This window comes from Bufo bufo, chromosome 6 (genome assembly GCF_905171765.1).
Source record: "Bufo bufo chromosome 6, aBufBuf1.1, whole genome shotgun sequence".
Taxonomy (NCBI): Eukaryota; Metazoa; Chordata; class Amphibia; order Anura; family Bufonidae; genus Bufo; species Bufo bufo.
Window position 1 is genome coordinate 105,361,469 of NC_053394.1, and position 16,027 is coordinate 105,377,495.

Genomic DNA, 16,027 nt, shown 5'->3' on the forward strand with positions numbered 1-16,027 from the left:
AAAAGAAAAAACTGGAAAATCAAACTACGTACAAACCCAGAATCACGCAGGCCACAACGAGGCCCGCAGCCGGAGAAAATGGGTGGGAGCTGTGTCCCCCAATGAACTGAAGAGAAACAGATTTTACTTTAAGTACAAAAATCTAGTTCTCATCCGTATCATTGGGGGACACAGACTTCACCTTGGGACATTACAGAGCAGTCCCAGGGGTGGGCCATAACAAAGCAACCCTCCAGCCAATCGGAGAACCGCCATCTGCAATACTCTACGCCCCAGAGAAGCGTCAGAAGATGCAAACGTGTGTACTCTGTAAAACTTGGAAAAGGTGTGTAAAGACGACCAGGTAGACGCCTTGCACACCTGAAGGGCTGAAGCCCCATGATGTACTGCCCAAGAGGCCCCCACTGCCTGAACAAAATGAGCAGTAACCCAGAATGGTGGGGCCCTGTCACTGCTGCGGTACGCTTCCACAATGGCCAAACGAATCCATCGGGAAATTGAAACTTTGGACGCAGCCAGCCCTCTTCTTGGTCCCTCTGGAATGACAAATAGAGAATCCATCCGTCAGAAAGAGGACGTGTGAGACAGATAGATGCGAGAGGCTCGAACCAAAACCAGAGTGTGGAGCGACTGTTCACGAGGATGAGACAGGGCAAGACAAAAGGAAGGGAGAATGACCTCTTTATTGAGATGGAATGCTGACACGACCTTCGGAAGGAAAAAGAGTGGATAGGGCGAAAGACCACTTTGTCCTGGTGGAGGATAAAGAAGGAGACAGACAGGAAAGGAAGTGATTGCCACCAAAAAGGCCACCTTGTAGGACAGGAAGCGAAGGGACACTTGCTGCAAAGGCTCAAATGAAGAGGACTGGAGGAGAGCGCTGAGCACCAGATTATGGTCCCACGGATTCAACGGAGGACGGTAAGGGGGAGCAGCATGCGCCACCCCCTGCAGGAAGGTCCGAACCACAGAAAGCAAAGCCAGGTTTCGTTGAAAAAGAATTGAAAGGGCCGAAACTTGCCCTTTGAGGGAACTGATAGCCAGCCCCAAGTCCATGCCGACTGCAGGAAGGACAAGAGTCGAGGCAACGAGAACCGAATGGGAGACAACTGGTGGCGTTCCCACCAACTAAAGTAAGACTTCCAGGTCCGGTGATAGATCTGGGAGGATGATGGTTTCCTAGCACGAATCATGGTCTGGACAACCGCATCCGAGAAACCCTGTGCCCGTTACTACAGCGGCTTCAACAGCCATGCCGTTAAATGTAGCGACCCTAAATTTAGGTGGAAGATTGGTCCCTGCGACAAGAGGTCCCCCTGAAGGGGAAGATGCCAGAGTTCGTCGGCGAGGAGGGAGACTAGGGATGCGTGCCATACTCTGCCTGGCCAGTCTGGGGCCTCGAGAATGACGGGCAGACCTTCAGACCTGATTTTTCGGAGAAGACGCGGAATGAGTGGAAGAGAATGGAACACGTAAGGAAACGTGAACTGAGTCCTCGGGATCCCAAGGGCGTCTGACGCCCGAGCCAGAGGATCCTTGGACCTCGCCACAAAGGTCTCTACCTTGCGGTTGAAGCGGGAGGCCATGAGATCCACATCCGGCCGACTCCATCGCTCGCAGATCGCGAGAAAGACATGTGGATGAAGAGCCCATTCACCGGGATCGATTCTCTCTCGGCTGGGAAAGTTGGTGATACAGTTTTTGACCTGGGGATATGAACTGCCGACAGAGCTGGAACATGGCTCTCCGCCCAGGAGAGTACGAGCGCTGCTTCAGACATGGCTGCGGGGCTCCGGGTGCCACCCTGGTGGTTTAGAAATGGGACTGCCGTGGAATTGTCGGATTGAACCCAAACTGGATACCCTCGGAGACAGTCTGTCCAATAAACCAGAGAGAGACGAATCGCCCGCAATTCCAGAATATTGATCGGAAGTTGGCGTTCCTCGCGGGACCAGGATCCCTGGACTGAGATATTCTCCAGAACTCCTCACCCCCCCCCCCCCCCCCCCCCCCCCCATTCCCCCCCCCGGAGACTGGCATCCGTTGTCAACACTATCCAACGGAGTGGAAGGAAGGAAAGAAGGAAGGAGCGGCCCGATGTGAGCTTCAGAGACATCAACCACCAACGAAGGTCTCAGCGCGTCGAGGCAAGGAGACAGATGAGTCAATCCAGGGAGGCTGGGGAATGGTCCCAAATAGACAGAATGCACCACTGAAGAGCCCTGGTATGGAATTGAGCATAGGGTACTGCTTTGAAGGAAGAGACCATGTGGCCCAGAGCCCTCATGCACTGGCGAATGGGAAGAGGCCGAGTCCACAACAAAAGGAGGATCTGACGACGGAGAGCGGAGAGTTTGTCCGGGGGCAAGAAAATCTTGGCCCAATCGGTGTCAAACAGCCTGCCCAGAAAGATCAGCTGCCGAAATGGATGAAGACATGACTGATAGGTTCAGAACCCATCCGAAGCGTTCCAGGGTGTCCCGGACAATGCGCAGGCTGTCCACCGTTGCCTGGAATGACGGACCCTTGATCAGGATATCGTCCAAGTACAGAATCGCCACTATCCCCCTGGTTTGAAGCAGAGCCATGACTGAGGCCAGAATCTTGGTAAAGACTCTGGGTGCTGGGTCAAGACCGAACGGGAGGGCCACAAACTGGTAATGAAAAGGTCCCACTGCGAACCGAAGAAATTTCTGATGACCGACGCAAATGGGAACATGGAGGTAGGCGTCCTTGATGTCTATCGAGGACAGGTATTCCCCCGGGTCCATGGATACAATGACCAAACGCAGGGACTCCATTTGGAAGCGGTTGAAAGAATTACCGTACCCTCCTTCTTGGGGACTACAAAGAGATTGGATTAGAATCCGCAAAATGGTCTTGAGGCGGAACCGGGACAATCACTCCCTGCCGCAGAAGGGAGAGAATAGCCTGAAAAAAAAGGAATTGGCAGCGGAGGGAGAGGTCGGAAGGGACGAGCAAAATAACCGGGGAGGAGGTGGGGATCGGAACTCCAGTTTGTAACCCTCCGATATGACTTCTCACACCCAGGCATCAGAGACATGAGCTAGCCAGACATACTGTAACAGATGAAGACGACCTCCCACTCGACTGGGGGGGGCGTCAGAGGACACCCGTCATGCAGAGGAGGACTTGGGGGTATAGGGCTTGGAGCCCTGCTGGTGAGGACGCCAGGGAGGGCGAGGCTTGAAAGATGGTTTGCGCTTCTACTCTGGAGCAGATTTGTCAGTTGGCCGCTTCGGGGAGGAACTGCGAAAGGGCCGAAAAAGAGGTCTGCGCTTTTTTAGATCTGTTGAGGGGCGTCCTGCTCTCCGGCAAATGGGTTCTTTTACCCCCTGTAGCATCAGAGAATCTCATCCAGACGCTTGCCGAAGAGTCTGCTACCTGCAAAGGGGAGGGACAGCAAGGCCCATTTAGGAGCATTATCCACGGTCCAGCAAAAAAGCCACAGGGTACGGCGAATAGCCACCAAAAGGGCTGAAGAGCGGGCCAAAAGCCTGGCCACGTCCAGAGAGGCCTCACAGATGTAAGAGCTGGCGTGGGAATGTTGCACTGCAATATCCGAAAATTCCTCTGGGAAGTCCCCAGAGACGAGGCCCTGACGTAGCTTGTTTGCCCTCTCGGTCATAGCCTTACTAACCCATGTCGAGGGAAAAAATGGGCGCTGGGCAGTGCCAACTGCTTCAAAAGAAGATTTGGCAATGGATTCCAATTTCTTATCCCTTGGGTCAGAGAAGGAAGCCCCATCTACCATAGGCAAGGTCGTATTCTCCTTGGAGAAGACGACCAACTCTGTCAAATCCTCTGCAAAGGGATATAAGACGTCTAAGTGTTTCTGTAAAGGAAACCGCCTGTCAGGGAAATTCCATTCCTTGAAAAGGGAGTAATCAAACTCCAGGTGGTTGGGGAACACCTTTGGCGAGCGACAGGATCACCAGAAAAAACAGAACCAGCAGAGGAGGGCGCAGGGTCCTCAACCTGTAAGGTTTCTATAACCAGTGCGATGAGATTGTCTACCATAGCGGACAGTTTGGAAGACTGGTCCTCCGGTAAGACAAAGTCAGCGTCTGACAACTTTTCCTCAGAACACGCCTCTTCTAATGAGGACGCGTCAGAGTGAGACTCCGTGGGAGGTGGCGGGGAGGTGTATGAAACAGGGGATGCAGACGCCCTTCGAAGAGAGGGTGGTCTGGCCCGTTTTGCAGGACGGCCGCGATAAGGACCAGCTGAGGGATCCCCATAGACTGACTGGTCAGAGGGTGGCCACGTGGCTAAACTCTCCAGCATGTCCACAATGGCCCTGTTGGAATGGGAAACGTCCTGCACTATCTTAGACAGAGAGAACACCTACTCCGGCTCTACCATGGGCTGGGCAGGAGGGGCGACTGGGATGGGGTCAGAGCCACTTGGTGGTGCAGCAGAGCAAGAGGGTCCGTCTGACCAGATGGGAATTTTGAGCGATAAGAAGCACATGCAAAATGTCGCACGGAAGTGAACGCCGGCTTTGGGTTCGGACCTGTGGTGAAAGGAAGAAGCCAGACACTGTAGGAAGGAGGGGAAGGAGCTTCCCCGGCCTGTGCCCCTTACTGCAGCCTGTTCGGAGAAAACCTGGTGCCAGAGTCTACAGAGGTCCTCCTGAGCAGGAGATGGCGGAGTCAGAGAAACCAGCGTGAAAAATTTGCGCCAGGAAGCCAGATGAAGGGGGGAGGGAGCGGGGAGAAGCCGGGTTCCAGCCAGGTCACCACCTTCGGTGTGCGGCCCCTTGGGGAGGGCCGCTACACCAGAACAGAGGGGACTTGTCGTGGGCGGCCAAAGCCTGGCGGGATGCAGAGGCTTTAAGAACCTCTGGTCCTCCTTGTCTTCTGGAGACCGGGAAGGAGCAGCGGGCTTGGGACCCCCTGGTCTCCCATCTTCTGGGTGGGAGTGCAGGCAGATAGGACTGCCTGTAATCCCGCTGGAAGAAAGGAAAAGGGGGGAAAAAAATTATAAATAAAATCAAAATCAAAATGCAAAGCAGGGAAGGTCTGCCTCCTACGGACACTAAGCTAAAACTGATTTAGCTTAGTCCCTGTAGGAAGGGTATAGCTGGAGGGAGGAGCTCACACTTTTGTGCTTCGTGTCGCCTCCTAGTGGCAATAGCTATACCCAAGGTCAAGCCTGTGTCTCCCAATGATACGGATGAGAAATGATGTTTAGCCCAAAATGAGTAAAATGCCATCATAAAAGAAATTTCCCCCGAAAGTGTTCATAGGCTTTAAACGGGTTCTCTGGGAATGATTTAAAATGGTCCTAGAACGTGAGCAGAGCTGATTACCTCCACTTAATCAGTGGGGGGGGGGGCCTCACTACACCCTGGCACTTGCATAGACTACATAGTGGTGAGCGTTCCTGTTAGGCTGCTCGGTCAGCCATGACGGCATATCATAGGCAGGATCACATAATTATCACCTATCGTAGAGCAGTGTAGTGAAGAGGCTCAGCACCAGCACTCATGTAGACAGAATGGCCATTTTCTAGAAGTCTAGAAAACCACTGTCTGTCATAGTGGAGCACCACGGAGAACTGTTCATACATAGGGAGCTTTGGTGACACCACGGCCTAAGATATCCATTTAAGGCTGCTTTTACGGTGTTTGGTTAGTCATTTCTAGGGATGAGCAAATCGACTTCAGATGAAACATCCAAAGTCAATTTGCATAAAACTTTGTTAGAATACTGTACCTAGCGAGCGCTCCGTACAGTATTAGTATGTATTGGCTCCGATGAGCCGACGTTATTACTTTGCGGAGTCTCATGAGACTTCGGGTAGTAACTTCAGAAATTCGTTTCTACGGTTAAAAACCTTTCAGGTCAGGCGCTACGAGTCTGCAGCATGACACCCGTTTGTATAAAAGGGGCCTACGTGTTAGTTTTTCCCCAACGTACAAGCTGAACATAGGATAAAATTGTGGTATGAATGCAGTGTTATACCGAAATAGCTATGCTTTCCACTCTATTTTCACATTTCCTATCACAGCGGTGCTTACCTTTCCAGCTACTGACTCCCCATCGTAGAACAAGAAGTGTTTTTCAATTTTGCCTTCTTCAGTTTTAATCTCAGAAAGCTTCCTGGAGTCTGCATCATTGAGCGCAACTTCAATCTCACAAATCGGACCAAATAAACCACTCAGAAAACTCTGTGGAAAAGTAAGAAGTTAAATATCTGCAATCATTTACGTAAAGCCAACTGCAAATGATACACCTTTGCAAGAAGGCCAATACTCTAAACCAGGGATGCTCAAACTGCGGCCCTCCAGCTGTTGTAAAACTACAACTCCCATCATTCCCTGCTGTAGGCTGATAGGTGTAGGCTGTCCAGGCATGCTGGGAGCTGTAGTTTTGCAACAGTTGGAGGGCCGCAGGTTGAGCATCCCTGCTCTAGACTGACCACAAATGATGTACTAGACACTAAAGGCGTGTTCACACAGATGGGATTTGCCTTTGGATGTGTTCTCAGGAGCTGGTACATGCACAGACAAGTGTGGTGAAAAACTGTATACATTAATCAATATTTAAAGGGGTTTTACAGCATTTAAGAGATAGTCTATCCTCAGGATAGGTAATCACTTGCTGATCTGTGGGGGTTTGATATCCCCAATTTGTCACCGGAGCTACAAAGCACCAACATTGTAGAACAGGCCATCAATATTTACATCCTGGAAAACATTTTACTAATTTTTGGCTAAAAATAATTTTTTCAATTGGCCTTTAATCAAAATATTGAGCCCTTCTGTCACAAAAGGTAAACTGTAAAACTGGTAAACATTTATTTAGGGTCCATTCAGACATCCGTATGAATGGTCCGGATCCGTTCCGCAATTATGTGGAACGGGTGCGGACCCATTAATTTTCAATGGGGCCGGAAAAGATGCGGACAGCACACAGTGTGCTGTCCGCATCTGCACTTCTGTTGCTCCACAAAAACAGAGCATGTCCTATTCTTGTCCGCAGCTGCGGACAAGAATAAGAGTTCTCTATATAGTGCTGGCGATGTGCGGTGTCCATGTTTTGCGGACCGCAAAACACTACGGACATCTTATCTCTGACTTTATAAACACTCATTATAGCTCAATCCTTATCTTACTGATAAGAATGTGGTTAAGGGTCCATTCAGGAGTCCCTCACCTCCTGGTCTGACTGAAAAGACAGAAAATACAAAGGGTGCTACTAGAGCAATGCTCGTGATCAGTGGGGGTCCCTGCTGTAGACCCCCCCTCTCCCCCCCATGTAAGAGTTATCCACTATCTACATAACAGTGCTACTTTCACACTTGCGTTCAGAGCGGATTCGTCTGGTGTCTGCACAGACGGATCCGCTCCTATAATGCAAACGTTGGGATCCGTTCAGAACGGATCAGTCTGCATTATAGTTCAGAAAAAATTCTAAGTGTGAAAGTTAGTCAGACGGATCCGTCCAGACTTTACATTGAAAGTCAATGGGGGACGGATCCGTTTGAAATTGCACCATATTGTGTCAACTTCAAACGGATCCGTCCCCATTGACTTACATTGTAAGTCTGGACGGATCCGTTTGCCTCCGCACGGCCAGACGGACACCCGAACGCTGCAAGCTGCGTTCGGATGTCCGCCTTCTGAGCGGAACGGAGGCCAAGCAGAGCCATCCTGATGCATTCTGAGCGGATCCGCATCCACTCAGAATGCATTGGGGCTCTACGGATCCGTTCGGGGCCGCTTGTGAGAGCCTTCAAACGGAGCTCACAAGCGGAACCCCGAACGCTAGTGTGAAAGTAGCCTAACCCTGATACTATTTTAACTCCCATTATGCCTTATGGTTAGTGCATGGAGGGAGTTCTAGTTCTGCAACTGCTGGAGAGCCGCAAGGAGTCCTCTGCTGTAAAGTGATCTGCTCCTATGTGGTCCTCACAAGAACCGTTTGAGGTATGTTCACACGGGGCAGATTTACCTTAGGCCTCATGCACACGACCGTTGTTTGGGTCCGCATCCGAGCGGCTGTTTTTGCGGCTTGGATGCGGACCTATTCACTTCAATGGGGCCGCAAAAGATGCAGACAGCACTCCGTGTGCTGTCCGCATCCGTGGCTCCGTTACGCGGCCCCGTTAAAAAAAATATAACATGGCATTTATATTGCCGGAGCCCGTTTCGTTAATTGCGGAAGACAACACAGGCGGCTTCCGTTTTATGCGGATCCGCAGTTTGCGGACCGCAAAAAAAAACGGCATGGCAGTGTGCATGAGGCCTTAGGCAAATGTATCATGGATTTTTCATAAAAATGTGTAGCAGAAATCACACGTGGCATACAAATATCTTACCATTTGGGTGCTAAAAATCCACAACGAATTAACTACAATAAATGAAGGCCTTGCATTGTACACATTTTGAGCTAAAAAACGTTTTTTAAATTGGTCTTTATTTAAAATATTGCTTCCTTCCTCTAGTAGAGCATGTGAGCTTTGTACAGAAAAAAAAAAAGGAAGCCATATTTTAAATAAAGACTAATTTAAAAAAAAATGGTTTTTTTTAGCTCAAAATGTGTACAATGCAAGGCCTTCATTCATCTGACCATGATTGCAGTGGATTAGCCCCAGCAGAGGTTCAGCTTGGAATTTCTGCTACACATTATGAAAAATCCATAAAACATTTCTCTAAAGTAAATCTGCCCCGTGTGAACATACCTCAAACAGTCCTTGTGAGGACCACATCGGAGCAGATGACATTACAGCAGAGGGCTCATCCCTGCGGCTCTCCAGCAGGTGCAGAACTAGAACTCCCACCATGCACTGACCATAAGGCATAATATGAGTTAAAATAGTATCAGAGTTACACTGTTATGTGGATAGTGGATAACTCTTACATTTGGAGGGGGGTGTCTACAACAGGGACCCCCACTGATCACGAAAACAGGGGCCCGTACACCCAAACAGGGATTCACTTCAATGAGCGGCCACAAGCGTGCCCTACTGGCCACTCCATTCATTTCGGGAGGGGGGGGGGGGGGGGGGCTACAATGCAATAATAAGAAAATATTGCCTCCAAAAAGGTGTACATAGCCTTTAACTCTCTCAGAAAAACCCTGTAGGGTACAGTCATGCTGCAGATTTCCCCCTGTGCACTAGAAAAGGTCAAATCTGTAGTGGATATGCGCAGCAGGAATTGACAGGCTGCTAGCTTGAAATCCACACTCAAGGTTATTGCAGATTTATTTTTTTGCATCTTGTACTGTAAAACGTTGTGGATTTTCTGCACTCAATTGGTAAGATATCTGTATGCCACGTGTGAACATACCCTTAAAGGAGTTGTCTCATCTGGGACTTCTGTGGCATATCGCTAGGACATACAGTCCTGATCAAAAGTTTAAGACCACTTGAAAAATTGCAAAAAATCCTATTTAGCATGGCTGGATCTTAACAAGGTTCCAAGTAGAGCTTCAACATGCAACAAGAAGAAATGGGAGTGAGACAAAACATTTTTTGAGCATTCAATTTAATGAAAATAACGAATAAACTGAAACAGGCTGTTTTTCAGCTGATCTAAAGTTTAGGACCACATGCCTTTAAAAGGCCAAATCTGTGCAAAGATGTGGATTCATTGTCATTCTCTGTCAGGTAGTCACACGTTGTGATGGCAAAGGCAAAAAAACTCTCCCTTTTTGAACGTGGTCGGGTTGTTGAACTGCATAAGCAGGGTCTCTCACAGCGCTCCATCGCTGCTGAGGTGGGACGCAGTAAGTCAGTCATTTGGAATTTCTTAAATGATCCTGAGGGTTATAGAACAAAAAAGTCAAGTGGAAGACGCAAAAAAATGTCATCAGCACTGAGCCGGGGATCCAATTGGCTGTCCGTCAAGACACTGGACGATCCTCGACCCAAATTAAGGCCCTTACTGGTGCTGACTGCAGCCCCATAACCATCAGACGGCCTCTGAGACTGAAGGGCTTCAAAAACAAAAAACGTCTTCAAAGACCTCGTCTCCTTGAACGCCACAGAACTGCTCGTTTGGACTTTGCAAGAGAGCACCAAACATGGGACATTCAAAGGTGGAAGAAAGTTTTATTCTCTGATGAGAAAAAATTTAACCTTGATGGTCCTGATGGTTTCCAATGTTACTGGCATGACAAGCAGATCCCACCTGAGATGTTCTCTACGCGCCTCTGTGGAGGGGGCGCCATAATGGTCTGGGGTGCTTTTTCCTTCAGTGGAACAATGGAGCTTCAGGAAGTGCAGGGGCGTCAAACGGGCACTGGCTATGTCCAGATGTTGCAGAGAGCATTCCTCATGACTGACGGCCCTCGTCTGTGTGGTAACGACTGGGTTTTTCATCAGGACAACGCTACAGTACACAATGCCCGCAGGACAAGGGACTTCTTCTCCTTCTTCCAGGAGAATAACATCACTCTTTTGGCCCATCCTGCGTGTTCCCCTGATCTAAATCCAATTGAGAACCTTTGGGGATGGATGGCAAGGGAAGTTTACAAAAATGGACAACAGTTCCAGACAGTAGATGGCCTTCGTGCGGCCATCTTCACCACTTGGAGAAATGTTCCCACTCACCTCATGGAAACGCTTGCATCAAGCATGCCGAAACAAATTTTGGAAGTGATAAACAATAACGGCGGAGCTACTCATTACTGAGTTCATGTTTGGAAGTTGGATTTCTGTTTTGGGGGGGGTTTCGTGTTTTTTTTGGAGGTGTGGTCCTAAACTTTTGATCAGCTGAAAAACAGCCTGTTTCAGTTTATTCGTTGTTTTCATTAAATTGAATGCTCAAAAAATGTTTTGTCTCACTCCCATTTCTTCTTGATGCATGTTGAAGCTCTACTTGGAACCCTGTTAAGATTCAGCCATGCTAAATGGGATTTTTTGCCATTTTTCAAGTGGTCTTAAACTTTCGATCAGGACTGTACCATGAGGGTCCAGCTACACAGAGACAAAAAGGCCTGACTACATGGTGACAAGTGCTGTACAACATTTGATATGATATATTTTAGTGGTGCTGCATTGCAATATGGTGCGTGACAGTAGCGGAAAATTTGACTTGGATTGATTTTTAGCGACTGTGGCTTCGCAGTATGCAGCATGTTGCATTGCAACATCATTGAAATGCATTCGATGAAATGTCGCCGCGTAGCTGGACTCAGCAGCGACATTATCACAAGCACCGTGATGTGCCAATTGGGGAGGCATCACTGCTGAGGCCAGTCATTGGCTGCAGCGGCGTACCTGCCCTTGTCCATGTGGAGGTTGACAGGTGGAGACCAGAAGCGCAGTGAAGACAGCTTGGGAGCCACAGAGATCAAACAGAGCAGAGGGCAGCATGTAAGTAAGATCTTTCTAACAGGTACCACCTTGGGGAGGCGATAAAGGGTATATAAACCTTTACTGAAACCACAAAGGTGCAGCAGCGCTTCTCACAGCATTTTGCACCTTCGGTTTCAGCACCCCGCTTGGCTTTTCTAGCGTTTAGAGTACAGATTCTATATACCAGGGATCAGCAACCTCCAGCACTGCAGTTCATACTACGACTCCCAGCATGCACACTTGCTTGGCTGTTCTTGGAACTCCCACAGAAGTGAATGGGAGACGTAGTTTCACCACATCTGGAGGTTGCTGATCTCTGCTACGAGTGCTACGTTCTACGGCTCCATACGCGGAACGTGCCCAGTGCGCTGAGAAGTTCCGCTGCATCTTCATGGTTTTGATGAAGGGTTAGGTCCCCTCTAAAATAAATCCTGGACAACCTCTTAAAATCAAATGTGCAAACTTCAGAACCTGATGAAGACCCCCCTGAAGAAAGCGGTGAAAACTTTGATTTTAATGGGTGCAACCCCAGTTTTGGGGATGAGACAAGAAATCAAAGCAATGTGTCCCTCACTGCTGATGGGCAGATACAAGATCATTGGGTGGGCTCCACAACAACTTTATTAGGGTGATCATCGCCAATAAATGCACCCAGGAAAATGCCTTGAGATCACATGACAACTGTACGTAATGTATTTCTGGGAGGTGGTAGAGATCTCATTGTGGAGACCCAAACCATCAGGTGTGTTCCCTTAGTCTTCAGCCATGGGGTAAGGTAAGGAGGCACTAGTCTGCATTCAGAAAGCCCTTGCTTATTGCCACCCTGATTTAGGAGTTCAGGGGGACTTCATCGGGTGATACTGCACCCACTAAGCTAAGAGCAGGTAATAAATGCACCAATTTCATTCAGCGGTAGACCATGTAATACATGGAGAACTGTACTGAGTGGGATCCCCTTCCATGAGGTCCACAAAGAGGTCTTATGGGGTACTGTATATCTGCAGCGGAAAAGAAGGTCTCCACGTAAGTGCGTTCCACTTAGAAGATCCACTTAGTGTTACATTCAGACTGCATGGGGTTTTCTAGGACTTTGATATCCTTAGGATATGCTGTCAATATCTGATCAGTGTGTGTGTGGGGGGTGGGTTTGACCCCAGACTGACGTAGATGAGGTCCTCCAGCCAACACCATGTCCCCTTCATTGCTTACCAAGCACCGTGCCATGCATCTGGTAGTGCCCGGTACATTCAGGTGGAGGGGAGTGAGCTGCAATATTAGGCAGAGCCGGGAAGGAGACCTGATGCTCCAGGCCTTCATTCATCTGACCAGGATTAGTGGATTAGCTCCACCGAGGATCCACTGGGGAATCATCAGCAGAGGTTCAGCTTGGGATTTCTGCTACACATTTTTATGAAAAACTCATGATGCATTTGCCTAAGGTAAATCTGCCCCATGTGAACATACCTCAAACAGTCCTTGTGAGGACCACATCGGAGCAGATGACATTACAGCAGAGGGCTCATCCTGCAGGTGCAGAACTAGAACTCCCACCATGCACTGACCATCAGGCATAATGGGAGTATCCGAGTTACATTGTTATGTGGATAACTTACATTGGTGGGGGTTCTACAGCAGGGACCCCCACTGATCATGAGCCCGTACCTCCGAGCAGCCATGCGCGTGCCCAACTGGCCACTCCGTTCATTTCAGGGGGGCAGCAAAAGCTATGGGGCTCCTGTTCTCGTGAACGTGTGGGGTCCCACCGGTAGGACCGCCACCAATCAAATAGTTATCCCCTATCCTGTAGAAAGGGGATAACAAGGTAACCAAAATACCCCCTTAGACTCCATTCACACGTCCGCAAATGGGTCCGAATCCGTTCCGCAATTTTGCAGAACGGGGGCGGACCCATTCATTTTCTATGGGGACGGAATGGATGTGGACAGCACACAGTGTGCTGTCCGCATCCGCATTTGCGGAGCGCGGCCCCGATCTTCGGGTCCGCAGCTCCGCAAAAGATAGAACATGTCCTATTCTTGTCCGCAGCTTGCGGACAAGAATAGGCATTTCTATGGGGGTGCCGGGCGGGTGTGAATTGGTGTTTACGGACGTGTGAATGGAGCCTTAAGCCACAGGTTGGAACGTGGGAAAAACAAACATCCGTACAGGAGGCTGATAACTGGAGGGAGACCGCATACGGGCGGACATGGACTACTCCTCCTCCGTACCTCACCTGCGGGGACAGTAGTCACCCACCGGGTGAGACCCCCGCCATGTCCTCCCATCTGGGGGCTCACCAGCAGAGCAGGGGCCCGGGGTCCTGCCCTCAACCCTCCCCACTCATCCCGGGCACAGAAGTTTCCGGAGCCGTGCAGGACGCTGGGTGGAAGTCGTAGTCGGCCTCCAGGGCAGCGTCACGCGTCTATGGGAAGTTCTCCGTACTTGTAGCCCGGGGTGTGATGACAGCTCAGGCCGTCCCGCCTCGTACTAGGCCGCGGCGCATCCCCGGCCTATCCCCGTGCACGCCGCTCTGCTCCTCCCGGCCCTCGGCCTCCAGAGGACGCCGCTCCCCGCCGGAGTCTCCGGACACTCACCATCTTCTCCCACCGAGCAGACTAGACCCTCCGCACCGACCGCACAGCTCCACCCGCTGCCGCCGTCACGTGACTCCGGGGGGCGGATACCGCCTGACGCCACGAATCCCGTGTGGCCCGTCAGCTGACCGGAGAACCGCGTGATGTGCACGACGGAGAGGCGGCTTCTTGTCACCCGGGGCCGCGGGCTTGTACAGCAGCCATTTAAAGGGGAGATTCAGATGTGTGTAAAGTCTGGAGTCCCACATTCTCTGTCTAAGGGCTCATACACACCACCCTATGTATTTTGCGGTCCGGATGACGTCCGTGTGCATTCCGTATTTTGCGGAACGGAACAGTCCTAACCTTGTCTGTAAGGGCACATGAACATATTTTCTTTCCGTGTCAGTTTTTTTTTTTTTTGTGGACTGTATGTGTAACCGTTCATTTCAATGGGTCCACAAAAAAAGCCAAACGGAAGTTACTCTGTGCATTCCGTTTCCTTATGTCCATTCTGCAAATAAAAAAGAACATCCTATTATTATCCGCATTACGGACAAGGATAGGACTGTTCTATTACTCGTGTGCATGAGCCCTAATGAGGGCAATAATAGGACAAGTTCTATTTTTTGTGGAATGGACATACGGAAACAATGCACATGGAGTAACTTCCGTTTTTTTTTTTTGTGGAGCCATTGAAATGAATGGTTCCGTATACGATCCGCAAAATAACGGAACGGTCACAGAAACAAAGTACATTCGTGTGCATGAGCACTTAGACAGAGAGAAGCCTGATGGTCGTTTGGATGATTTGCCCTCTATCTAGGCTGTTCAGACCTAGCTGTCGAGAGCGGTGTCTATGTGAGGGCACCAGTGATGGTCAGTTAGCAGTATTCGCCAGCGAACACATGCGGGCTGCCATCTTGACTCACCCGTCCGGCGATGCACAGGTAAGCCCTTACCTGTGCCAGGAGCCGGTCTGAAATCAAATGCGGTCACTGGGAGCAGGCAGCCCGATAAAGGCCCCCGGCGGCTGTTCTCGGAACTGCCTGCTCCCGGTGACGGCATTTGATTTCAGACCTGCTCCCGGCACAGGCACAGGTAAGGGCTTACCTGTGCATCGCCGGACTTGTGAGTCAAGAGTCATGTGTACGCTGGCGAAAAATGCGAACTGACCATCACTGGAGGGCACGCCCTACACAATGAACAGGCTCTGGACAGTCCACCAGTAGAGAGGATGGTTTGAGCCACTTAGAAGCACGGTTGTGCAGCACCCAGACATAGGTGGCACCTTCATGACACTCCCCTGTCTCTACCCGGACCATTTCCAGGTGCCTAGTAGAAGGCTGGTGTCATGACGCCAATTATGTGCCCTGTCATTGACAGTCAGCCGCCATCACTTTGTGAACGAGAACCCCGGACTGATATGGACTGGAACCGTATCGTCTTTTGTGACTAATCTAGGTTCTGTTTGGGATCGAGTTTAGAGGCCTCATGGTGAGCGCTTCAAGCACACTGCCCCCACTGCTGGTGTGTGACCTGGGGAGCCATCATGTAGAACAGTCGGTCACCCCTAACAGCTCAGTGATATGTGCAGGACGTCCTGCGGCCACATGTTCCTCTCATGGCAGGGCTTCCGACTGGCATTTTCACCAGGGTAACGGTTGACCACACAGCAATGATTTCCCAGGAATGTCTCCGCCAGATTGCAACTGTTAAGGGATGTATATCTCAGAATGCTCAGATCCAAGGGCCCAGTGTGGGAGGGGGCCCCTTTCTGACCGGCGGCAGGGCAGCAGAAGTGATGATGAGCGCTTCCATTGTGGAAGCGCTCATCTCTATATTCATCTGTATTGCCGTCCTCAGGACAGCGATACAGATGAATGGTGCGGCGGGGGAGAGGCGTCTCCCTTCCCCAGTCCTCTCATAGGCTGCAGGCACTAGGCCTGCAGCCTATCAGAGGCCAGTGCAGGCTGGGCACGATGACGTCATCGCGCTGCCTGAGCCGTGCAGCACGGGACACAGGCCGGGAGAGGCCTGCATCACATAACTGAAAGCAGCGTTGAGGTAAGTATGTGAGTTTATTGCTTTCATAATTTTTAGTATAGTATGGCAAGAAG

General features: G+C 50.2%; 1 protein-coding gene across 1 annotated transcript in view; it reads right to left on the reverse strand.

Moving 5' to 3' along the window:
* VPS26A (VPS26, retromer complex component A) overlaps nucleotides 1-14,076 on the reverse strand; it is a 39,431-nt gene extending 25,355 nt beyond the window's left edge. Inside the window, exons 1-2 of the mRNA XM_040438048.1 lie at nucleotides 13,929-14,076; nucleotides 6,047-6,196 (exon numbers count right to left, since the gene is read on the reverse strand). Of these exons, the coding sequence (XP_040293982.1) occupies nucleotides 6,047-6,196; nucleotides 13,929-13,931 (153 nt within the window). The 5' untranslated portion in view covers nucleotides 13,932-14,076. The remainder of the gene's footprint in view (nucleotides 1-6,046; nucleotides 6,197-13,928) is intronic.
* Between the last annotated feature and the right edge of the window lie 1,951 nt (nucleotides 14,077-16,027).